Source organism: Lampris incognitus, chromosome 2, assembly GCF_029633865.1.
Source record: "Lampris incognitus isolate fLamInc1 chromosome 2, fLamInc1.hap2, whole genome shotgun sequence".
In the NCBI taxonomy this organism is placed as follows: Eukaryota; Metazoa; Chordata; class Actinopteri; order Lampriformes; family Lampridae; genus Lampris; species Lampris incognitus.
This window is the reverse complement of record NC_079212.1, coordinates 149,213,640-149,240,673: the sequence shown is the minus strand read 5'-3', so window position 1 is coordinate 149,240,673 and position 27,034 is coordinate 149,213,640. Positions and strand designations below refer to the sequence as shown.

Below are 27,034 nucleotides of genomic sequence, written 5' to 3'. Positions count from 1 at the left end.
TGGACAGGAAGCCAATGAAGGGAGGCAAGAATTGGTGTAATATGGTCAAATTTTCTAGTTTCAGTTAGGATTCTAGCAGCAGCAGCATTCTGAACCATCTGAAGACTTTAAGTACTAGTATGTGGCAGACCTGAAAACACAACATTACAGTCATCACGTCTGGATGAAACAAAGACATGAATGGAGGAGATGAAGTTTTCTCCCACAACCACATTTTGCAGATTGTCTCTTATTGTTTTGAACTTTAATTCTATTTTGGATATTCCTGTTCGTTATCAGTGAACTGGCTGTTAAACCCTCAGTCACCATTGTAGTCTCTCTGTGTTGGGGAATCCCAGCGGAGCCCCAGTGAGGTTTTGGTTCAACAAAACCTCACTGGGGCTTTCTATGAACCTTCTTTCTTTGTTTCTGTCCCTCTGTCTCTCTTTCTCTTTTCTCTCTGTCTGTTTCTCAGGTGAAAGCAAAAGATTCCTTCCTGAAGAAATACAGTAAGGCGAGGAAGATCCAGGGTCTTGAGCTCCATCACATCAAACAGTATGGGAGACAGATACTAGAGGTACACACACACTCACACACGTGTATAACACATGTATGCACATGTGGTGATGCAGTCAGACCACAAGTCAGGAGCTGTGGGGCACTTCTCGGTGTGCGACCCGAAGCAGTCTACCTAGCCGGTTATTCGTTTTTTAAGTGTTTTTAATTTGTTCTTTAACGTGTCGTGTGTGAAGTTTATGTCGGAGATCAGTATGTGGGCTATGAGGTTGTTTACACAGTTTTTTTGCACTTTTATGCGTGATAACGCTATCGCTGGCCTTCTTCTGTCATGGCGTGGAAGGAAATCATGGTGGGTCCGAGAGTCGAGTTGGGTCCGAGAGTCGAGTCACTTTCAGCCGCGAGCTCCTCCTTTCTTTATAGACCTTGAGGAGAAGTGGTGTGCCAGCGAGTATACCGATGGAGCTGTACATACCCTACAGTCCGGATAAAAAGCCTTCTCGTCGGACTTCTCATGGGAAACAGGAAGAAGGGGAGGGGTACACCAGAAACTAAAAGTCCGTCACTGCAGGCTTCCTCCATTGCTAACAGTCCTGCTCTCCAGTGTGCAGTCTAGCAGGCATCAGGCAGAGGAGCTGGAGGCGTGGGCCAAATACACATGTGAAATAAAAGAAACCTGCCTTCTTGCCTTTACTGACACATGGCTCAGCGAAGTGGACTGGGACGAGCACCTGACGATAAGTGGGTTTGGTAGCCCATTTCAACTGGACTGGTCACCAGAGATTACCGGGAAGAGTCAAGGAGGGGGAGTGGTGTTTTTTCATTAACCAGAGGTACTGTAGCACCGTTGTGGTTCAGGCGAAGATATAATAATAATAATAAACTTTATTTGTATAGCACCTTTCATACATAAAATGCAGCTCAAAATGCTTTACATTAAAAATAAGGGAAACCATAAAACTCAACAACATTACAGATAAAATAAATTAAAAGTAATAAAACACAGACCTAGGCAAAAAACATAAAACAAGGCAAGAAATAAAACCACAGTACAAGATAAAAAATAAGAGTAAAAGAAATATAAAGTGGAATTAGTTAAAAGCAAGAGCATAAAAATGGATCTTGAGCTGATTCTTAAAACTATCTATGGACGCTGCTTCTCTTATTTGTTGGGGGAGTCTGTTCCAAGCTGTCGATGCATGAAAACAAAATGCTGCTTCGCCATACTTTTTGTAGTTCATTCTAGGGACATTGAGCAGGCCAGCACCAGAGGATCTAAGAGAGCGGCTCAGAACATCATCAGATAAGCAGTACATGTCAGTGGACACCTGACATGTACTGCTTATCTATATGTACTCCATCCATCCATTATCCGAACCGCTTATCCTGCTCTCAGGGTCGCGGGGATGCTGGAGTCTATCCCAGCAGTCATTGGGTGGCAGGCGGGGAGACACCCTGGACAGGCCACCAGGCCATCACAGGGCCAACACACACACACACACACACACATTCATACCTAGGGACAATGTAGTACAGCTGATTCACCTGACCTACATGTCTGTGGGAGGAAACCAGAGCCCCCGGAGGAAACCCACACAGACACGGGGAGAACATGCAAACTCCACACAGAGGACGATCCCCAAGGTTGGACTACCCCAGGGCTCGAACCCAGGACTTTCTTGCTGTGAGGTGACTGCGCTAACCACTGCGCCACCGTGCTGCCCTAGATATGTACTTCTGACATTGAACTGTTGTCAGTCTCACTCCGTCCTTACTGCTTGCCTCGTGAATTTCAACAGCTGTTCTTCACGATAGTGTACATTGATCTGCGAGCTAATGCATCCCCCACTGCACAACTGATTGCCAATGTAACACACAGGCTCGATTCAATCTGCCCAGATGCCCCCAAGTTTATCCTTGGAGATTTTAACCACTGTATTTTAAACAAGACTCTGAGGATATACGAACAGGATGTGACTTGTGCCACCACACAAAAGAACACTACCTGTGTTATGGTTCAATGTGCGGTGCTTACAAGTCCTTGCCCATGCCTTCCTTTGCTGTGTCGCACCACAACAGTATGTATATTATGCCCATGTACAAACCCTCCTTCAGGCGCCTAGAGTGTGGGGAGAAACAAGTAGAAACCTGGTCAGAGGACAGTGTCTCCTCTCTTAAGCCATGTTTTGATTGCACTGCCTGGCAATGTTTTTATGATGCTTGTGATGATGTTGATGAACTTTCTGACACCAGCTCGTTGTTACATCCCTCGGTCTGGTGGCTGTAACACTCGTCTTACATCACATTCTGTGTTGACTCAGTTATCCCAACTAAAAATGTTGTTACTTACCCAGATAACAAACCTTGGATAACTAAAGAGCTCAAATCGATTATTAATAAAAAGAAAAGGATCTTTTACATCGGCGATCCTCTCAAGAAAAGGCTGTGTCCAGAAAAGTGAGGAATGAAATAGCTGAGGCCAAAATGAGGCATAGGAAAAAAATAGAAATGCAATGTAGCAGTGGTGACCTTAAAGCAGCCTGGCAAGGGATCAGATCAATGGCCTCCATTAACAAATATGCAAGTGAGACCAAGCAACTTATCAGTGTTAATGGAGTGGAGGATGCTGATCTGTCAAATACTTGTAATTCCGTTTTCTCCTGCTTTGAAAGGTCTGATTTTACTCATAGTGTTTCCAGGTTGAGGGAGTCCCTTGTACCTCAGAATAATGGTGATATCTCAAGAACGTGTCGCAGCCTTATTTAAGCAAATGAACATAAGGAAGGCTGCTGGCCCCGATGTCATCTGTGGGTGCACTAGGCGCTACTTTGCTGACCAGCTCAGGGCGGTCTTTACTAAATTCTTTCAGATGTGTGCCGACTGTTGCCAGTTACCATCAATCTGGAAAACTTCCACTTTAATCCCTATTCCGAAACCAAAAAATTCCAGGGAACTTGGTGAGTTGAGACCTGTTGCACTTACGTACATCATTGGAATAAAAACCTGAGAATTTTAAAAGATGAGGTTGTTCAAGTTGGCAAGGGTGTGGAGGATACAAAACGCTTTATCCCCAACAAAGTATAGAAGCACCTGGAGAAACCCAGTTCTCATGTGAGACTTTTATTTGCTGACTTCTCTTCGGCTTCTAACAAGATGCAACCTCACATTTTGATCGAGTGGCTTGCTTCTTGATTTAATTTACCTGATCAGCTTTTAATGTTGCTTTTAAACTTTTTAACAGACAGAACCCAGCAGGTTTTAGTTAATGGAGTTATGTCCAATGTCGTGGTCTCAAACAGGGGCTTACCGCAGGGTTGCTTACTTTCCCCCCCTGCTTTTTATTTTGTATACAGGCAGCTGCAGGTCTTCTAAAGAGGGTAGCTACCTGGGGAAATTCTCTGACCATACCGCACTTTTGTCTCTTCTGTAGGGTTCGGAGTCAGATCACGGTTGTGCCCTACCTGCCTTTGTTCACTGGTGCGATGATAACTTCCTTGACCTTAACATGTCAAAAACTAAGGAACTGATCATTGATTTTAGGAGGAACAGTGATAAATCCAAAAGTAGCACTATACATGGTGAGGATGTTCTAATTCTTGACACTTATAAGTACTATACTATACTAGAAGTACTTGGGAACCGTGTTCAACTCCCAACTCAAGTTGGATGTGAACACAGATTTGATTGTGAAACGTGGACAACAAAAAATTCACTTCCTGTGGAAGCTGAGCTCCTTTAATGTGTGTAACACCATCTCGTGTATGTTCTACCAGTCATGTATTGAAAGACTTTTAACGTTTTCCTTTATTTGTTGGTTTAACGGGTGGACTGTGAAGGACAGGAACAGTCTAAACAGTATGGTTCAGGTCTGCTCCAAGATAACCGGAGTCCAGCAGGGAGACTTGTGCTCCCTCTGGGAGAAACGTGTGACCCAGAAAGAAAAGGAATTATTACCAATCTGACCACGTCCTGTCCAGTCAAATCACTGTATTGTCCTCAGGCCGGCGCTATAAAGCGCCCCCTAGGAAAATAAATCGCTATTGTAAATCCTTCATTCCTTCTGCTGTCAGGCTGTTAAATGCTGAGTAGCCATTTTAAATGAATGCTTTATTTTGTTTTACACCACAATAGTTGGTTTATACCTTGTGTGTGTTTCACATGGCTTGTGGGTCTGTACATTCACTGAATGTTGTGTTGGAATGTAACATGCAATGCATCTTGGGATGCTCCATTTATTTATTCTATTCTTTTAACGTATGTGAATTTTTGTCCTTCGCCTGGTCCTTGTGTGAGTCTGCATGCACTCTTGCCCATGTACTGATCTGTCTGTTGTCTCTGACATACTGCTGATTGCCGCTTGTCTGTGAGTTGTGTATGGTGTGGGTAGATTGTGAGTGTGTGTATGGTGTGGGTAGATTGTGGAACTGAACTCCCCTTCTGGGATAAATAAAGTTGTCTGATCTGAATAAAAAGTATGGCGTGTGTTTGTGTGTGTGTGTGTGTGTCTGTGTCTGTGTCTGTGTGTGTGTGTGTCCAGGTGCTGAGGTTCCTCCATGATAGAGGTTTTGCCTTTGGTCACCTCCATGCCTCCAATGTGGTCCTAGAGGAGAACATGTGCAGACTTCTGGACATGGAGAACAGCCTGCTAGGACTCCCCAGCTTCTACAAAAACTACATCACCCAGTTCAGAAAGATTAATGTATGTACACCACCCAGTTCAGAAAGATTAATGTATGTACACCACCCAGTTCAGAAAGATTAATGTATGTACATCACCCAGTTCAGAAAGATTAATGTGTGTACACCACCCAGTTCAGAAAGATTAATGTGTGTACACCACTCAGTTCAGAAAGATTAATGTGTGTACACCACCCAGTTCAGAAAGATTAGTATTTGAACATTACTAATACAGTTTTTGTTATTCATTTATTTAACCTTTAAGCAGGAAGTCCCTTGAGATTGAAATCTCTTCCAAGTGGGGTTTACCTAACATGGCCCTGTACACAAAAATATGCAAATGAAGGTGTCTATGTAGATTTAGTGATGGCCAGTCGACCAAATCATAAAGTGAACAGTGACGTGTACGGGGACCAGGGTTAGTTCTAAATTGTAGAGAGCTGCGGTACGCAGAATCTGAAAGATGGAGTATACAAGAGGCAGCATGCATGTAGATAACATCAGTGTAGTCCAAAACACTTGAAAAGGTAGCCTGCACAAGTTTTGTTTTGTTTTGTTTGTTTTGTGCTAACATGTTAAAACAAGCCTTGGCTCTAAAATAAAAAACCCATCCTAAGTTTCAGCTTCTTCAGAAGATGTTCAGTGTGTCATCATCATCATCGGTGGTCACTGACTGTCCTCTGGGTTGGGTTGTTTGCTTGTGGGTCTTCAGATGGCTGTAGGGGCCGATCCGTGATCCACATACTTTGGTGCAGTGTGGACAGGGGAAAGTGGTGGTGGTTGAGCCTGTTTCGCTCTCTCTCGCGGTGCTGTCACTTTTTCTCTGCGGCACCAGAGTTCATTTCATTGTCCACTTTTATGGTGGGCTGGGTTGATGGCTGGTTGGGTGGAGGTTGATATAGGACCCGGGTCTTCTTGATGTTTAATGCTAGACCCAGGGCTCTGTATGCCTTGGCAAAGGCATTCAGAGTGTCCTGGAGGTCTGCGGCGTGTGCTGCGATGGCGTTGTTGTCTGCATACTGAAGCTCCGTGATGGTGGCGTTGCAGACTTTGTATTAAGGTTGAAGAGCCTGCCATCAGTTCTGTACAGGATTGAGATCCTCCGTGGCAGCTCTTCACCAATGAGGTGGAGTATGGCTGCAATAAAGATGGCAAACAGGGTGGGTGCGATGATGCATCCCTGTTTGAGCCCTGGCTGGATTTGACTTGACAAGGTAAATGAGTCAGATTAAATGGACTATATTTTTATACAGCGCTTTTCTAGTGGCAACAGCCACTTCAGGTGCTTTATAGTTAATTAACACCGACACACACTCATACACAGATGGAGGTGTCAGCCATGCAAGGTAACAAGCAGCTCATTGGGAGCAGTTAGGGGTTGGATGTCTTGTTCAGGGACACCTCCACATTTTTACCAGGTGGAGCTGAGGAACAAACTGGCAGCCCTCCAGTTACCAGACGACTCGCTCCACCTCCTGAGCTACTGGTTCTGTTGTTATTTGTCTCAGTAAACTGTACAGCCATCACAGAACCTGATTTCTATTGGAGGACTGTCTGTCTACTACCTTTCTGTCTCAGCTAGCTTATCCTGCCTGTTCTGGTCTGTTGTTGCTTGTTGCAGGATCTAAGTGGAATTAGACACACGTCCTTTGGTTTTGGTGTTGTGTAGAAACCACCCACTGCAAGCCTTCATGACAGAGTTGACTCAAGCCTGTATTACTCTGAAGAGCTTTCCTGATGTAAACTTGGGCAGGCAGACAGGCTGTGTTAAATGTTAGCGTGGGGCTAACACGCCGTGTGAATGTGTGGTGTTTCTGTTCCAGACCATGGAGAGCATTGATGTTTACTCCTTTGGTCATTTACTCTACGAGATGGTCTACGCACGAGCTCCAGACACAGTCCCTGTAGACCACTACACTGATGTACCCTACCCTTCTGTAGGTAGGTAAACACACACACACACGCACACACATTTGTGAAGCTGGTGCGCCATGTGATCAGAGCATTTGTTTGTGATGCAAGTGTCATTATTTGTGCCACTATGGTTCTTGAGATATTAGAGAAGATGATGTTTTAGGAACTGTAATGCCATTCTCCACCACAAGCCAGCTGTCATGAAAGTAAACTGTGCCCACAGCTTAACTGAAAAACTTACCGTCTCTCTCTCTCTCTCTCTCTCTCTCTCTCTCTCTGTGTTTGTGTGTGTCAGTATCAGTGCTACAGTCCATTCTGTCAACTGAAGCGTGTAAAACTGGAATGCCAACAGTATCCCAACTCATCCAGACACCGTGAGCCACTTTTTTCTCTCTTGTCTCTCTGTCTGTCTGTCTGTCTGTCTGTCTGTCTGTCTGTCTGTCTGTCTGTCTCTGTCTCTGTCTCTCTCCGTCTGTCTGTCTCTCTCTCTGTCTGTCTCTTACTCATTCTCGCTCTGTCTCGCTCAATTTAATTCACTTCAATTCAGTGATGCTTTATTGGCATGACTGCATTCATTACAATGTTGCCAAAGCAGGTGACAGTGAAATAGGTTAATAGTATTAAACAAAAAAAATAAATAAAATAACTTAAATGGAAAAAGGATTACATAGATCTGGCAGAAACATAGAACAGCACTTGAACAGCAACTGACAGTAATTGACAATGTTTTGGTCACTCACTGACTGTTAGGCTATGGCATTCTGACACATACCGTGCCGCAAGGTGTGACCTTTGATCCTCCCCTAAAATAAGTGGCCATTGTTCTTTCTCATCCAGCAGTAGAACATTTGGAATCTGGTTTTCAAATTTCTCCTGGTGTTTTTCTCTTATGTTCTGGGATTTCTCACAATTTAGCAGGAAGTGCATCTCTGTCTCCACCTCACCTGCCGTACACATATTCTCTGCTCTTTTGGTAGCCAAGATGTTGTGTGTCTGCCCTTTTCCCTGGCTAGACTGTGGTCAGTGAGCCTGTACTGGGTAAGGATGTGTCTGTGCTGACTGTCTCTGACAGTGGACAGACAGTCAGCCAGTTTGTCTTCTCTTCTCAGGGCCCCATAACATTTTCATTTGTGTTGTCGTTTGGTTTCTATGTCCCAATGTTCCACATATGAGTTGTTGCATTGTGTGATGATGTGGTTTCCTCTAGTCTGTGGTTGGTTAGCAGTGATAGTCTGAAACTCATCTGTGTTAGTGGTTACGGGGTCAGTTAATTTCACAACCAGCTGACTGAGGGGACTCTTTCTTAGCTCTTGGATTTGGAATGCTTTAAATTGATTGCAGTGTGTCGTGGGGACTTGATTTAAGGTGCATCCAGAATTTAAGTGATCTGTTTTGGATATTTATTATTTATGGAAATGGATATTTATTGTTTCAACATTCATCTGTGACAAATGTGGACGATCTTGTAGCTCTAATGCGGGCCTAATGGCCCACAGGGGTGCTTGCCGAACTTAAATTGCATCACAGTCATCATCGTTTTCAATGGACTGCCGAAGAAGACCTCGAGTAAATAGGTGTCTACTTTCCTGACACCTGGGCTTCTTCTGGAAGATCATCATTTTTGTCTTTTTTAAATTTACTGTCAGGGTCCAGTTCTGACAGTATTTCTCTAGCAGATCCAGATGCTGTTGTAGACCCTGTTCTGTGGGTGACAGCAGCACCAGGTCATCTGCATAGAGCAAGAATTTAACTTCTGTGTTGTTTAGGGTGAGGCCAGGAGCTGCAGATTGTTTCAGTAACACCACTAACTTTGATGTAGATATTGAACAGGGTTGGACTCAAACTGCAGCCCTGTCTCACCCCTCGCCCTTGAGTGAAGCATTCTGTTCTTTTGTTGCCAAGTTTTACTCCGCGCTTATTTTCCAAAAATTTTGATTTGACTATGTCAAACACTTTACCCCCTACACCACTTTGGATGATTTTACAGTATAAGCCATCGTGCGAGATAGAATCAAATGCTTTCTTAAAATCAATGAAGCATGCAAATATTTTTCCTTTATTTATTTATTTATTTTTTGGTGAACATGTTGATTAATTAGGGTGTGTAGGGTGTAGAGGTGATCTGTAGTGCAGTGATTTGGTAGAAAGCCATCTGACTCTTGCTCAAGACACTGTGTTCGGTAAGGAAGGCCTGTATTCGGGCATTAAGAATACAGCAGAAAACCTCCCCCAGGTTACTGCCCACACAGATGCCTCAGTAGTTATTGGTATTATTATTCTCTCTCTCTCTCTCTCTCTCTCTCTCTCTCTCTCTCTCTCTCTCTCTCTCTCTCTCTCTCTCTCTTGCTCTTTCTGTCTCTCTCATCCTCTAGTTTATATATTTACATTGACTCATTCAGCAGACACTTCTATGCAAACCTACCAGAAAGAGAGACAGCATACATATAGCAGATATATTTGATTGCTACCAACTGGCATCATAGACCGCTAAATAGTAATCATACCATAGTAGTACTATACGAAGTAGTATTAGTACACCTGCTACATAGTAATCCTAGTAGTACTATATGAAGTAGTTGTACGTTTGCTACATAGTAAACATATCATAGTGAAGAGCACATGTCATGTTGAGTACATTTAGTGTGAGTGTGTCTCATCATTTACAGGTGGGGAGTAGGAGAATTAAAGTATAAAGTATATTTCCATTGATTTAAGGCAATGTGGGATGAAAAGGTGATAGAAAGTAGAAGTGGAGTTGGTCCCCGGGTGCTGCAGCTGCCCACTGCTCCTATACAAATATTTGGTTTCAGCCATGTTTCACATAACCCGATCATATCAAAACTATGTTCGAGAATCAGATCATTTATTAGTAAGGCTTTGGTAGACGATCTGATATTTATGAAACCAAATTTAAGCATCTTGTGGAAGTGATCAGTAGTAGGCAGAACTTCAGAGCTACCAGTAGGTGAAATATGAATTGGAATTCGACACATCGTATTATTAGTTGACAATTTTGAAGACCTACGCTTTGAACAATGTGTGGTCACAGTTTTGGTAACATTAGATATTTGGTTCTGTAGGTTATTCGGTGCTTCATTGAACATTTCACCACTACCAGTGGCAGGAATAATTATTAGACTATTGTGATTCACACATTTAGGAGAGGAGAGCTTGGGAGCAATACAGCAGGGAGAGGAGACTGTCTCAATGTTATAGACCAAGCTGTCAGTCTGATAATCCACACTACGAGAAATTCCCTAAGCAGACACATTAACTAAACTAGTTGACTCCACATCTGCACTAGGTTTAAACCTAGCAGGCTCTCTAATCACCTGCAACCTGCTGAATGATAAGTCCCTAGTGTCAAACTAAACAGAAATTTAACACTGCAGTGTCTAATTTCTGAAAGTATATTGGCTATCATGTCATTCACTTTTTCTGGCTCTTAGACTGAATAACAGCAGTGCTGCATTCAAAAGGCGGCATGTCTTTGTTGACTGTATGACTTTTTTTTGCAGACTCTTCAGTGATGTCCAGCTAGAGCACGCTGACAAGCTCCAGTTTAAGGTGAGAGGAGCAACTGGTCCTTCCCCGACAGCAACCTAAAGTACCTCTTTTATCCCAAAACTAACTCCTCCCAGCGGTCTTCACAGGCTACATGACCGGTTGGTTAGTCACGATGGGCTATTTACCCATAGCCACACCGCAACAGAGCAACACTGGCAGGGTGAATTCAACAAGCACAATACCAGTTTCCTGTTATTACGAACTTAAAACCATGCTTTTGCTTCACTTGGTGTCAATATCTAATCACGTGTTAAAGGTTCACTCCAACAGAAATTTCTAATGAGTCATTATGAAGCATGGTGTTGGCACTATGCAGTAGAGGGTCAAACCCCCTCTAGTGGATAAAGGTGGTAATACCCCAAGTATTAAGCGTTGCAACACAGGTATAATGTCCAATTCACACAACCAGCGCTCAATAGCGGCAAGTGTGGAGATGCAATACACTGTCTATGTGAAACAGTGGAGGGTTCTGAGGAGCGCAGACTGGCTGCGGTGGCACAAAAGCCGGATGTACGCCGCTATCTTCTTGCTGCAAAAGTTGACTTCTTGTCAACTTCCTGAGCGGGAGGTTGGAGCAGAAGCCAGTGAGAAAGCAGAGTCCATGTCAAGTGCATTGGCACGCTTGTGAAATAATTTCCCATATTGCACACAAGTAGTTCAAACTACCCAGGCAAGCGGTGGTGCTGACTCTCAACAAAAACGGAAGAGCATCTTAGCACTGCAATTTCAAATCATCCATGACTTTGACTTAAGTCTTTATGATTATTGAAACAGATGGAATATTAACGGATATTGCATACTAAAGTGTCCCACATTAGTTATTCTTTTTGGGGGCAGCATTTCAGAGAATATGAGCAAAAAGATGGTGAGAAGTAGCAGCTGATCTGCTGTCTGGCTCTGGCTGTGTGACTCTGGATATAATATTATTCAGAATGTGATAAGTCCATTGAGAAGCCAATGATTCTGTCAGACACCCAGAGGTCATTCAACTGAAGTAAACCTCCTATCTGTGTGTTTACCTACCCCCACCCCCCTCCACCCGGGCAGATCCCCACCAAACTGAAGGAGGCGCTGAGGACCGCCAAGGAGAGCCTGGAGAGGAGGCTGCAGGAGGAGCAGAGAGTGGTATGTTTGAGTCTTTGTGTCTACATGCAGATGGAAGAGAGGCTAGGCTGTATGTGCACTGCTGAGAAGCACTTGAGTGTTGGTAGAAGGGTGAAGACACGTCTTACGTATTATTTCATAATAAGCTTACATGCTAGAGTCCTGCCCTCACACACATAATATAGGCTTTTTTTGGGGGGGGGGGGATTTCCCTGCCTTTTTCTCCCCAGTGGTATTTGGCCAAATACCCCACTCTTCCGAGCTGTCCCGGTCTCTGCTGCACCCCCTCTGCCGATCCGGGGAGGGCTGCAATTACCCCACTCTTTCAAGCCATCCTCGTCGCTGCTCCACCCCCTTGGGAATCTGGGGAGGGCTGCAGACTTCCACATGCCTCCTCTGATACATGTGGAGTCATCAACCGCTTCTTTTCACCTGACAGTGAGGAGTTTCACCAGGGGGACGTAGCGCATGGAAGGATCACACTATTCCCCCCCAGTTCCCCCTCCCCCCTGAACAGGCGCCCCGACCAACCAGAGGAGGCGCTAGTGCAGCGACCAGGACACATACCCACATCTGGCTTCCCAACCGCAGACACGGCCAATTATGTCTAGGGATGCCCGACCAAGCCGGAGGTAACACGGGGGTTCGAACCGGCGATCCCCATCTGTGTTGGTAGGCAACAAAATAGACCGCTACGCTACCCGGACACCCATATATTGGCATTTTTTTACCTTTTATTGGATAGCAACAGTGAAGAGGCAGACAGGAAATGGGAGAGAGACAGAGAGAGGGGTACGACATGCAACAAAGATCATTGGCTGGAATTGAACCGGTGACGGTTGTGACCATGTGGCCATGTGTTATGTGCTGTAACCATTTGATAATGGAGACGCCCCATGACAATGAATCTTTTTAACATTTATCGTTTATTTTGTTTGAAACCTGATGATGATGATGAAGTTCCACCAACACAGACGTCTCACCAGAGCCCAGTCTCACCATGGCTCTGAGGACCAGAAGAAGAGGAGAAGGATTCTGGCCAGGAAGGTAGGAGACACACAATACATTCACATTACATACGTATGAACACACACACACACTCTACCATATTTGGTCGTAGTCATGTTTGGTCATAGTCAAGTTTGGTCGGGGAATGCTGTGGTAACATGTTTTTAGTGTTTAATATGTCTTAAAATGTTTGGGACAAGCTTTGAAATATGTTGTTTGTAATATGGCACTTTGAGAGTATGGATGTATAGAATGTGGATGATTGTGTTGTGTGCCTGTGTACTTTGTGGTGTACAAATTAAGGGCCCTGACACACCAGGCCGACGGTCAGCCATTGGCCAATATCGGGCCATCGGTGAGCATCTGTGACCCTAGTTTTTGTGGTGTGTCCCTCACCGTCAGCACTAGTCGGACCCCTGTCGGCAGTTTTTCAGCCAATTCAGCATGTTGAATGGGCAGAGCCCGTCAGTGAGAGAGATCACTCTGATTGGGTATTCAGCTTAGTGAATCAGTGCAGGACAAACATGCTAGTTGGCTGTCGGCTGTAGTCTTTGCGGTGTGTTCAAGTGCTACTTTTTGGCCCAGATGGCAGGCGACGTGAGACGATGAAACAGTCGGCCTTCGTCACCACTAGTTGGTTTGGTGTGTCTGGGCCCTTAAATGCAGCAGCAGAGTCCAAGAAAATTTTCCGCAAGGAGACGATAAAGTATTTATCTCATTGGTTCTCCGCCTGGGAGTCAGGATCCTCAAGGGGGTCGCGAGATAATTTCCGGGGATCACCAGATGGTTGGGAAGAAAACAAGCACGAAACCGTCCAGATCCGCGACACAACTGATACAAAAAAATAGGTGTACTGTTTCTTTAATTGCTGTGCCGTCGCAGTGTAACAGGCGGTGCGCTCTGCGCTGGCCCTCAGTGTACTTAAAGACTTGTTTGAGGGGGCAATACAGAACTAAAGGTCTGGACATTTGGTAGATGAAAAACATTGTAGGCATTGAATGTTACAGAAATAGAACATAAATCATTGTCACCTTTAAGAACACGTACAGTTTATTGTCATATGATTCACCTGAAGACATGTATCAGAAGTAACAGCTTCTGTGTGATAATAGGGGACCCTGGGATCCAGCGGTCTGGTGGCTATTGTGCGTGGAGGAACAGTTGTTGAGAAAATCAAAGGACAACAGCAGACTAAAAGCAGATGCAGTCCAGAACAACAAGGTGTATCTCCACTCCTGTAGGCTTCCTCTTTGGCCTGACAAAGCTGACCGAGTTTAGCGGAGAACCAGGGCTTGTTGTTGTAAAAGGTACAGAAGGTTTTGGTGTGAACCAGGGCTTGTTGTTGTAAAAGGTACAGAAGGTTTTGGTGTGAACCAGGGCTTGTTGTTGTTAAAGGTACAGATGGTTTTGGTGTGAACCAGGGCTTGTTGTTGTTGAAGGTACAGGAAGTTTGGAAGGGCACACGTCCTCACAAAAGCTGATGTAAGATGTCGCAGTGTCAGTACGTTCATCCAGGTCTCTAGATGTAGCCTCAAACACACTCCAGTCAGTGCAGTCAAGTCAGGCCTGGAGCTCCAGTTTTGACTCAGGCTTTGCAGCTTTTAGTTTCTGCCTGAAGGGATGAGATGAATCAGACATTGATCGGAGAGGTCCAGGGCTGCATGTGGGACAGAGTGATAGGCGTCTTTAAATATTGTGTATCAATGATCCAGAGTGTTTTTGTCCCTGATGGGACATTTAACATGCTGTCTGTGTTTTGGCAGTTGGTGGCTGAGGTTTGCTCTGTTAGAATCTGAGTAGGGAGTCTGGATATTCGTGCTCCGTGTTTGTAATGTGATCAGCAGGTATTTTAACACCTCTTTAACACAGGTCTGGGGTGGACATAGACACCAACCAGAATGAATGACGACCATTCCCACAGTGAATAGAATGGTTTAGTCAGAGAAGAAGGTCTCTAAGTGTGGGCTGCATGATTTCTTCAGCACTGTGACATCCGTACACCAACCTTCAGTTATGTAGAAGCATATGCCACCACCCTGTTTTTTTCCTGACAGCTCCATATCGCGGTCTGCCCGGACGAGCTGGAACTGCGGCAGATGAAGTGTGCTGTCCATGATGTGCTCACTAAGCCAGGTTTCAGTAAGACACAGGGCAGCAAAAAAACTAATTAAAGCCAAAATCAAATTAGTTGTTGTGTCTGTGGGCAAAGCAGTGGTCTACCTATTTACAATTTACAATTACATTTAGCAGATGCCTTTATCCAAAGCGAGTTACATCTGAGGGTTAACACAACACAAGCAAGGATCTAGTCAGGAGACAACAACACAAGCAAGCGTCAAAAAACTAGGTTCAAATCCGATAGGACACTGGTGTCAACAGGCAGTGCGCAAAGGTAATGCTTTTTTTAAAAAGTTTAATTAATAGCATTAATACCGGCACAGTGGGGCAGTGGTTAGCACAGTCGCCTCACAAAAAGAAGGTCCGGGGTTCGAGCCCCGGGGTAGTCCAACCTTGGGGGTCATCCCGGGTCGTCCTCTGTGTGTAATTTGCATGTTCTCCCCGTGTCTGCGTGGGTTTCCTCCCACAGTCCAAAGACATGTAGGTCAGGTGAATCAAGGACATGTAGGTCAGATGAATCAAAGACATGTAGGTCAGGTGAATCAGAGACATGTAGGTCAGGTGAATCAAGGACATGTAGGTCAGGTGAATCAGAGACATGTAGATCAGGTGATTCAGAGACATGTAGGTCAGGTGAATCAGAGACATGTAGGTCAGATGAATCAAAGACATGTAGGTCAGGTGAATCAGAGACATGTAGGTCAGGTGAATCAAGGACATGTAGGTCAGGTGAATCAGAGACATGTAGATCAGGTGAATCAAGGACATGAAGGTCAGATGAATCAAAGACATGTAGGTCAGGTGAATCAAGGACATGTGGGTCAGGTGAATCAAGGACATGTAGGTCAGATGAATCAGAGACATGTAGGTCAGGTGAATCAGAGACTTGTAGGTCAGGTGAATCAAGGACATGTAGGTCAGGTGAATCAAAGACATGTAGGTCAGATGAATCAAAGACATGTAGGTCAGGTGAATCAAAGACATGTAGGTCAGGTGAATCAAGGACATGTAGGTCAGATGAATAAAAGACATGTAGGTCAGGTGAATCAGAGACACGTAGGTCAGGTGAATCAAAGACATGCAGGTAAGGTGAATGAACGACATTTAGGTCAGGTGAACCAAGGACATGTAGGTCAGGTGAACCAAGGACATGTAGGTCAGGTGAATCAAAGATATGTAGGTCAGATGAATCAAGGACATGTAGGTCAGGTCAATCAAAGACGTGTAGGTCAGGTGAACCACGGACATATAGGTCAGGTGAATCAAAGACGAAGGTCAGGTGAATCAAAGACATGTAGGTCAGATGAATCAAAGACATGTAGGTCAGGTGAATCAAGGACATGTAGGTCACGTAAATCAAAGACACGTAGGTCAGGTGAATCAAGGACATTTAGTGCAGGTGAACCAAGGACATGTAGGTCAGGTGAATCAAAGACGAAGGTCAGGTGAATCAAAGACATGTAGGTCAGGTGAATCAAAGATATGTAGGTCAGATGAATCAAGGACATGTAGGTCAGGTCAATCAAGGACATGTAGGTCAGGTGAATCAAAGACGAAGGTCAGGTGAATCAAAGACATGTAGGTCAGGTGAATCAAGGACATGTAGGTCAGATGAATCAAGGACATGTAGGTCAGATGAATCAAAGACATGTAGGTCAGGTGAATCAAGGACATGTAGGTCAGGTGAATCAAAGACGAAGGTCAGGTGAATCAAAGACATGTAGGTCAGGTGAATCAAGGACATGTAGGTCAGATGAATCAAGGACATGTAGGTCAGATGAATCAAGGACATGTAGGTCAGGTGAATCAAAGACGAAGGTCAGGTGAATCAAAGACATGTAGGTCAGGTGAATCAAGGACATGTAGGTCAGATGAATCAAGGACATGTAGGTCAGGTGAATCAAAGACGAAGGTCAGGTGAATCAAAGACATGTAGGTCAGGTGAATCAAGGACATGTAGGTCAGATGAATCAAAGACATGTAGGTCAGATGAATCAAGGACATGTAGCTCAGGTGAATCAAAGACATGTAGGTCAGATGAATCAAAGACATGTAGGTCAGGTGAATCAAAGACGAAGGTCAGGTGAATCAAAGACATGTAGGTCAGGTGAATCAAGGACATGTAGGTCAGATGAATCAAGGACATGTAGGTCAGATGAATCAAGGACATGTAGGTCAGGTGAATCAAAGACATGTAGGTCAGGTGAATCAAGGACATGTAGGTCAGATGAATCAAGGACATGTAGGTCAGGTGAATCAGAGACATGTAGCTCAGGTGAATCAAAGACATGTAGGTCAGGTGAATCAAAGACGAAGGTCAGGTGAATCAAAGACATGTAGGTCAGGTGAATCAAGGACATGTAGGTCAGATGAATCAAAGACATGTAGGTCAGGTGAATCAAAGACGAAGGTCAGGTGAATCAAAGATATGTAGGTCAGGTGAATCAAGGACATGTAGGTCAGGTTAATCAAGGACATGTAGGTCAGGTTAATCAAGGACATGTAGGTCAGGTGAATCAGAGACATGTAGGTCAGTCAAATCAAGGACATGTAGGTCAGATGAATCAAAGACATGTAGGTCAGGTGAATCAAAGACGAAGGTCAGGTGAATCAAAGACATGTAGGTCAGGTGAATCAAGGACATGTAGGTCAGGTGAATCAAGGACGAAGGTCAGGTGAATCAAAGACATGTAGGTCAGGTGAATCAAGGACATGTAGGTCAGATGAATCAAGGACATGTAGGTCAGGTGAATCAAAGACATGTAGGTCAGGTTAATCAAGGACATGTAGGTCAGATGAATCAAGGACATGTAGGTCAGGTGAATCAGAGACATGTAGCTCAGGTGAATCAAAGACATGTAGGTCAGGTGAATCAAAGACAAAGGTCAGGTGAATCAAAAACATGTAGGTCAGGTGAATCAAGGACATGTAGGTCAGATGAATCAAGGACATGTAGCTCAGGTGAATCAAAGACATGTAGGTCAGATGAATCAAAGACATGTAGGTCAGGTGAATCAAAGACGAAGGTCAGGTGAATCAAAGACATGTAGGTCAGGTGAATCAAGGACATGTAGGTCAGATGAATCAAGGACATGTAGGTCAGATGAATCAAGGACATGTAGGTCAGGTGAATCAAAGACATGTAGGTCAGGTGAATCAAGGACATGTAGGTCAGATGAATCAAGGACATGTAGGTCAGGTGAATCAGAGACATGTAGCTCAGGTGAATCAAAGACATATAGGTCAGGTGAATCAAAGACGAAGGTCAGGTGAATCAAAGACATGTAGGTCAGGTGAATCAAGGACATGTGGGTCAGATGAATCAAAGACATATAGGTCAGGTGAATCAAAGACGAAGGTCAGGTGAATCAAAGATATGTAGGTCAGGTGAATCAAGGACATGTAGGTCAGGTTAATCAAGGACATGTAGGTCAGGTTAATCAAGGACATGTAGGTCAGGTGAATCAGAGACATGTAGGTCAGATGAATCAAGGACATGTAGGACAGATGAATCAAGGACATGTAGCTCAGGTGAATCAAAGACATGTAGGTCAGGTGAATCAAGGACATGTAGGTCAGATGAATCAAAGACATGTAGGTCAGGTGAATCAAAGACGAAGGTCAGGTGAATCAAAGACATGTAGGTCAGGTGAATCAAGGACATGTAGGTCAGATGAATCAAGGACATGTAGGTCAGATGAATCAAGGACATGTAGGTCAGGTGAATCAAAGACATGTAGGTCAGGTGAATCAAGGACATGTAGGTCAGATGAATCAAGGACATGTAGGTCAGGTGAATCAAAGACGAAGGTCAGGTGAATCAAAGACATGTAGGTCAGGTGAATCAAGGACATGTAGGTCAGATGAATCAAGGACATGTAGGTCAGGTGAATCAAAGACGAAGGTCAGGTGAATCAAAGACATGTAGGTCAGGTGAATCAAGGACATGTAGGTCAGATGAATCAAAGACATGTAGGTCAGATGAATCAAGGACATGTAGCTCAGGTGAATCAAAGACATGTAGGTCAGATGAATCAAAGACATGTAGGTCAGGTGAATCAAAGACGAAGGTCAGGTGAATCAAAGACATGTAGGTCAGGTGAATCAAGGACATGTAGGTCAGATGAATCAAGGACATGTAGGTCAGATGAATCAAGGACATGTAGGTCAGGTGAATCAAAGACATGTAGGTCAGGTGAATCAAGGACATGTAGGTCAGATGAATCAAGGACATGTAGGTCAGGTGAATCAGAGACATGTAGCTCAGGTGAATCAAAGACATGTAGGTCAGGTGAATCAAAGACGAAGGTCAGGTGAATCAAAGACATGTAGGTCAGGTGAATCAAGGACATGTAGGTCAGATGAATCAAAGACATGTAGGTCAGGTGAATCAAAGACGAAGGTCAGGTGAATCAAAGATATGTAGGTCAGGTGAATCAAGGACATGTAGGTCAGGTTAATCAAGGACATGTAGGTCAGGTTAATCAAGGACATGTAGGTCAGGTGAATCAGAGACATGTAGGTCAGTCAAATCAAGGACATGTAGGTCAGATGAATCAAAGACATGTAGGTCAGGTGAATCAAAGACGAAGGTCAGGTGAATCAAAGACATGTAGGTCAGGTGAATCAAGGACATGTAGGTCAGGTGAATCAAGGACGAAGGTCAGGTGAATCAAAGACATGTAGGTCAGGTGAATCAAGGACATGTAGGTCAGATGAATCAAGGACATGTAGGTCAGGTGAATCAAAGACATGTAGGTCAGGTTAATCAAGGACATGTAGGTCAGATGAATCAAGGACATGTAGGTCAGGTGAATCAGAGACATGTAGCTCAGGTGAATCAAAGACATGTAGGTCAGGTGAATCAAAGACAAAGGTCAGGTGAATCAAAAACATGTAGGTCAGGTGAATCAAGGACATGTAGGTCAGATGAATCAAGGACATGTAGCTCAGGTGAATCAAAGACATGTAGGTCAGATGAATCAAAGACATGTAGGTCAGGTGAATCAAAGACGAAGGTCAGGTGAATCAAAGACATGTAGGTCAGGTGAATCAAGGACATGTAGGTCAGATGAATCAAGGACATGTAGGTCAGATGAATCAAGGACATGTAGGTCAGGTGAATCAAAGACATGTAGGTCAGGTGAATCAAGGACATGTAGGTCAGATGAATCAAGGACATGTAGGTCAGGTGAATCAGAGACATGTAGCTCAGGTGAATCAAAGACATATAGGTCAGGTGAATCAAAGACGAAGGTCAGGTGAATCAAAGACATGTAGGTCAGGTGAATCAAGGACATGTGGGTCAGATGAATCAAAGACATATAGGTCAGGTGAATCAAAGACGAAGGTCAGGTGAATCAAAGATATGTAGGTCAGGTGAATCAAGGACATGTAGGTCAGGTTAATCAAGGACATGTAGGTCAGGTTAATCAAGGACATGTAGGTCAGGTGAATCAGAGACATGTAGGTCAGATGAATCAAGGACATGTAGGTCAGATGAATCAAGGACATGTAGCTCAGGTGAATCAAAGACATGTAGGTCAGATGAATCAAGGACATGTAGGTCAGATGAATCAAAGACATGTAGGTCAGGTGAATCAAAGACGAAGGTCAGGTGAATCAAAGACATGTAGGTCAGGTGAATCAAGGACATGTAGGTCAGATGAATCAAGGACATGTAGGTCAGATGAATCAAGGACATGTAGGTCAGGTGAATCAAAGACATGTAGGTCAGGTGAATCAAGGACATGTAGGTCAGATGAATCAAGGACATGTAGGTCAGGTGAATCAGAGACATGTAGCTCAGGTGAATCAAAGACATGTAGGTCAGGTGAATCAAAGACGAAGGTCAGGTGAATCAAAGACATGTAGGTCAGGTGAATCAAGGACATGTAGGTCAGATGAATCAAAGACATATAGGTCAGGTGAATCAAAGACGAAGGTCAGGTGAATCAAAGATATGTAGGTCAGGTGAATCAAGGACATGTAGGTCAGGTTAATCAAGGACATGTAGGTCAGGTTAATCAAGGACATGTAGGTCAGGTGAATCAGAGACATGTAGGTCAGTCGAATCAAGGACATGTAGGTCAGGTGAATCGGCTGTGCTAAATTGTCCCTAGGTGTGTGTGTGTGTGTGTGTGTGTGTGTCTCAGCTCTGTGTGATGGCCTGGCGGTCTGTCCAGGGTGTCTCCCCGCCTGCTGCCCAATGACTGCAGGTATAGGCTCCAGCATCCCCATGACCCTGAGAGCAGGATGAGCAGTTTGGATAATGGATGGATGGATTAACACCATCAGGTGTGAAGGTGTTGGAGACGGAGCTGGGTCTTCAACTTCTTCTTAAAGATGGGCAGGGATTGAATGGATTGAATGGAGTTTGGTAACTCGTTCCACCGCCGGGGAACTACAGAAGAGAAGAGTCTGGCTAGTGACTCAGGGCCCCGTTGTGGCGGAAGTGTCAGGTGCCTGTCATTGGCAGAGAGGGTATAGTGAGCGGGACTGAGTGTAGACCTGAATGAGGAGTTCAGGTAGGGACTGAGTGTAGACCTGAATGGGGGATTTCAGGTAGGGACTGAGTGTAGACCTGAATGAGGAGTACTGGTAGGGACTAAGTGTAGACCTGAATGAGGGAGTACTGGTAGGGACTGATTGTAGACCTGAATGAGGGAGTACTGGTAGGGACTGAGTGTAGACCTGAATGAGGGAGTTCAGGTAGGGACTGAGTGTAGACCTGAATGAGGGAGTTCAGGTAGGGACTGAGTGTAGACCTGAATGAGGGAGTACTGGTAGGGACTGATTGTAGACCTGAATGAGGGAGTTCAGGTAGGGACTGAGTGTAGACCTGAATGAGGAGTACTGGTAGGGACTGATTGTAGACCTGAATGAGGAGTTCAGGTAGGGACTGAGTGTAGACCTGAATGAGGGAGTTCAGGTAGGGACTGATTGTAGACCTGAATGAGGGAGTTCAGGTAGGGACTGAGTGTAGACCTGAATGAGGAGTACTGGTAGGGACTGATTGTAGACCTGAATGAGGAGTTCAGGTAGGGACTGAGTGTAGACCTGAATGAGGGAGTTCAGGTAGGGACTGAGTGTAGACCTGAATGAGGAGTACTGGTAGGGACTGATTGTAGACCTGAATGAGGGAGTTCAGGTAGGGACTGAGTGTAGACCTGAATGAGGAGTACTGGTAGGGACTGATTGTAGACCTGAATGAGGAGTTCAGGTAGGGACTGAGTGTAGACCTGAATGAGGGAGTTCAGGTAGGGACTGAGTGTAGACCTGAATGAGGAGTACTGGTAGGGACTGATTGTAGACCTGAATGAGGGAGTACTGGTAGGGACTGAGTGTAGACCTGAATGAGGGAGTACTGGTAGGGACTGATTGTAGACCTGAATGAGGGCGTACTGGTAGGGACTGAGTGTAGACCTGAATGAGGGAGTACTGGTAGGGACTGAGTGTAGACCTGAATGAGGGAGTTCAGGTAGGGACTGAGTGTAGACCTGAATGAGGGAGTGCTGGTAGGGACTGATTGTAGACCTGAATGAGGGAGTTCAGGTAGGGACTGAGTGTAGACCTGAATGAGGAGTACTGGTAGGGACTGATTGTAGACCTGAATGAGGGAGTTCAGGTAGGGACTGAGTGTAGACCTGAATGAGGAGTACTGGTAGGGACTGATTGTAGACCTGAATGAGAGTTCAGGTAGGGACTGAGTGTAGACCTGAATGAGGAGTACTGGTAGGGACTGATTGTAGACCTGAATGAGGGAGTTCAGGTAGGGACTGAGTGTAGACCTGAATGAGGAGTACTGGTAGGGACTGATTGTAGACCTGAATGAGGGAGTTCAGGTAGGGACTGAGTATAGACCTGAATGAGGAGTACTGGTAGGGACTGATTGTAGACCTGAATGAGGGAGTTCAGGTAGGGACTGAGTGTAGACCTGAATGAGGAGTACTGGTAGGGACTGATTGTAGACCTGAATGAGGGAGTTCAGGTAGGGACTGAGTATAAACTTGAATGAGGGAGTACTGGTAGGGACTGCGTGTGGACCTGAATGAGGGAGTTCAGGTAGGGACTGAGTGTAGACCTGAATGAGGGAGTACTGGTAGGGACTGAGTGTAGACCTGAATGAGAGAGTACTGGTAGGGACTGAGTGTAGACCTGAATGAGGGCGTACTGGTAGGGACTGAGTGTAGACCTGAATGAGGGAGTACTGGTAGGGACTGAGTGTAGACCTGAATGAGGGCGTACTGGTAGGGACTGAGTGTAGACCTGAATGAGACACGCCGCCGTGTTTTGGATCACGTGAGGAGGTCTGACAGTGCAGGCAGAGAGACCTGCCAGTAAGGAGGTGCAGTAGTCAGTACACGATAGTACAAGAACCTGTACCAGGAGTTGTGCTGCATGCTCAGGCAGGTAGGGTCTAGTTTTCCTGGTGTTGTACAGGGCGAAGCGGCAGGCGGAGCAGTCCAGTCCAGGCCAGGTGAACCTGAAAGGTCAGGTGGTCATCAGGTTTGGGGCAGACCTTGTGGATCATGAGCTGGGTTGATCCCAGCTGGATATTGATCTGTCAGTGTAAGGGTGGACTGGCTGGGATGACAAGGTTAAGCTGAAGGTGGCGCTCTTTCATCCATGCCGATATCATCAAAGCATGACAGTATCCGTGCTGACATATGCCTGACTACCTGGGTGAGCTTGGCAGCGTTCGTGTGTTGTGTTACAGTTGTGTTACAGTTGTGTTACAGTTGTGTTACAGTTGTGTTACAGTTGTCCCTGAACAGTCCCAGCCACACACTTTCTGAGCCATCACTGGGTGACGGTTGAGAACCACTGTCTTATTTTACCTAATATAATATGTACACACTCACACTCACACACACACACACTCTCACACACACACACACACACACTCTCTCTCTCTCACACACACACACACACACACACACTCTCTCTCTCTCACACACACACACACACACACACACACACACACACACACTCAGGAGTATTAAATCTGTGCTCTTTCTTTTCAGAAATCCAGACAGTCAGCATATGAAAATGAAGAAGACGTTTCTGTCAGATACAACAATAACGCTGGTAATAAATACTGCTCATCATGTTAATTAACACAGTTCATTGTGTTAATTAACACTGTTCATCGTGTTACTATTATCACTGTTGATCATGTTAATTAACACTGTTCATCGTGTTACTATTATCACTGTTGATCATGTTAATTAACACTGTTCATCGTGTTACTATTATCACTGTTGATCATGTTAATTAACACTGTTCATCGTGTTACTATCACTGTTCATCGTGTAAACTAATCATCGCGTTAATTAACACAGTTCATCATGTGAACTAACACTGTTCATCGTGATAACTAACACTTTTCATCGTGTTACTATTATCAGTGTTGGTCATGTTAATTAACACTGTTCATCGTGTTACTATCACTGTTCATCGTGTAAACTAATCATCGCGTTAATTAACACAGTTCATCATGTGAACTAACACTGTTCATCGTGATAACTAACACTTTTCATCGTGTTACTATTATCAGTGTTGGTCATGTTAATTAACACTGTTCATCGTGTTACTATCACTGTTCATCATGTTAATTAACACTATTCATCGTGTTACTATCACTGTTCATCGTGTTAACTAATCATCGCGTTAATTAACACAGTTCATCATGTGAACTAACACTGTTCATCGTGATAACTAACACTTTTCATCGTGTTACTATTATCAGTGTTGGTCATGTTAATTAACACTGTTCATCGTGTTACTATTATCACTGTTGATCATGTTAATTAACACTGTTCATCGTGTTACTATTATCACTGTTGATCATGTTAATTAACACTGTTCATCGTGTTACTATCACTGTTCATCGTGTAAACTAATCATCGCGTTAATTAACACAGTTCATCATGTGAACTAACACTGTTCATCGTGATAACTAACACTTTTCATCGTGTTACTATTATCAGTGTTGGTCATGTTAATTAACACTGTTCATCGTGTTACTATCACTGTTCATCATGTTAATTAACACTATTCATCGTGTTACTATCACTGTTCATCGTGTTAACTAATCATCGCGTTAATTAACACAGTTCATCATGTGAACTAACACTGTTCATCGTGATAACTAACACTTTTCATCGTGTTACTATTATCAGTGTTGGTCATGTTAATTAACACTGTTCATCGTGTTACTATCACTGTTCATCATGTTAATTAACACTATTCATCGTGTTACTATCACTGTTCATCGTGTTAACTAATCATCGCGTTAATTAACACAGTTCATCATGTGGACTAACACTGTTCATCGTGATAACTAACACTTTTCATCGTGTTACTATTATCAGTGTTGGTCATGTTAATTAACACTGTTCATCGTGTTACTATCACTGTTCATCATGTTAATTAACACTATTCATCGTGTTACTATCACTGTTCATCGTGTTAACTAATCATCGCGTTAATTAACACAGTTCATCATGTGAACTAACACTGTTCATCGTGATAACTAACACTTTTCATCGTGTTACTATTATCACTGTTGATCATGTTAATTAACACTGTTCATCGTGTTACTATCACTGTTCATCATGTTAATTAACACTGTTCATCATGTTAATTAACACTATTCATCGTGTTACTATCACTGTTCATCGTGTTAACTAATCATCGCGTTAATTAACACAGTTCATCATGTGAACTAACACTGTTCATCGTGATAACTAACACTTTTCATCGTGTTACTATTATCACTGTTGATCATGTTAATTAACACTGTTCATCGTGTTACTATCACTGTTGATCATGTTAATTAACACTATTCATCGTGTTACTATCACTGTTCATCGTGTTAACTAATCATCGCGTTAATTAACACAGTTCATCATGTGAACTAACACTGTTCATCGTGATAACTAACACTTTTCATCGTGTTACTATTATCACTGTTGATCATGTTAATTAACACTGTTCATCGTGTTACTATCACTGTTCATCATGTTAATTAACACTATTCATCGTGTTACTATCACTGTTCATCGTGTTAACTAATCATCGCGTTAATTAACACAGTTCATCATGTGAACTAACACTGTTCATCGTGATAACTAACACTTTTCATCGTGTTACTATTATCACTGTTGATCATGTTAATTAACACTGTTCATCGTGTTACTATCACTGTTCATCATGTTAATTAACACTATTCATCGTGTTACTATCACTGTTCATCGTGTTACTATCACTGTTCATCGTGTTAACTAATCATCGCGTTAATTAACACAGTTCATCATGTGAACTAACACTGTTCATTGTGATAACTAACACTTTTCATCGTGTTACTATTATCACTGTTGGTCATGTTAATTAACACCGCTCATCATGTTAACTCATGCCGTGCATGTTGTTAAAATGTTGATAGTGTTCAACTGCTGGAAAACCAGTTTGGTAGGGTTCAAGCCCGAAGAGCGGAAACCCAGTTGTTTTTCTGCATGTTTATTATTATTATTATTATTTTTATTATTATTAGAAATCCAACCCAATGGGCCTGGGGGCCAGGCGTTGCACAGCAGTGTCGCTCCCAGGACCAGGACCAGTACCAGTACCAGCGGTGCTGGGAACCCTACTGTAATGGCTCAGATTTTGTCCTCTGGTTCCTCCGTAGGTAAACATGGTACTGCAGTATGCTAGGTGAAGCTATGTACATGAAATACTGAGGGGAGGTGTTGAACGGTGCTCACATGTTAGGCACCGAAATGCCATGTTCACCACCACCAGCAGCAGCTTGGTAGGGGTCCAGCATGGAGCAGCTCATGTCCTCATCATACAGTTAACAGCAAACAGAGTCACCGCTCGATGAACACCATCACCCCTCTCTGACCGGTCTGTGTCACATGTAAGCCTGAAACATGGTGAAACCCATGTGGCGTAGGCGACACACACGGTGAAACCCATGTGGCGTAGGTGACACACACGGTGAAACCCATGTGGCGTAGGTGACACACATGTCGAAACCCATGTGGCGTAGGTGACACACACGGTGAAACCCATGTGGCATAGGCGACACACACGGTGAAACCCATGTGGCGTAGGTGACACACACGGTGAAACCCATGTGGCATAG

The 27,034-nt window shown here is 44.0% G+C and overlaps 1 protein-coding gene across 3 annotated transcripts in view; it reads left to right on the top strand.

The window, feature by feature from the left end:
• pxk (PX domain containing serine/threonine kinase) overlaps positions 1-27,034 on the top strand; it is a 98,650-nt gene that overhangs the window by 36,610 nt on the left and 35,006 nt on the right. For all 3 annotated transcript variants that reach the window (XM_056275051.1, XM_056275053.1, XM_056275052.1), the window contains exons 9-16: positions 455-556; positions 5,033-5,194; positions 6,996-7,113; positions 7,382-7,460; positions 10,605-10,653; positions 11,701-11,778; positions 12,718-12,804; positions 23,910-23,973. In XM_056275051.1, the coding sequence (XP_056131026.1) occupies positions 455-556; positions 5,033-5,194; positions 6,996-7,113; positions 7,382-7,460; positions 10,605-10,653; positions 11,701-11,778; positions 12,718-12,804; positions 23,910-23,973 (739 nt within the window). The remainder of the gene's footprint in view (positions 1-454; positions 557-5,032; positions 5,195-6,995; positions 7,114-7,381; positions 7,461-10,604; positions 10,654-11,700; positions 11,779-12,717; positions 12,805-23,909; positions 23,974-27,034) is intronic.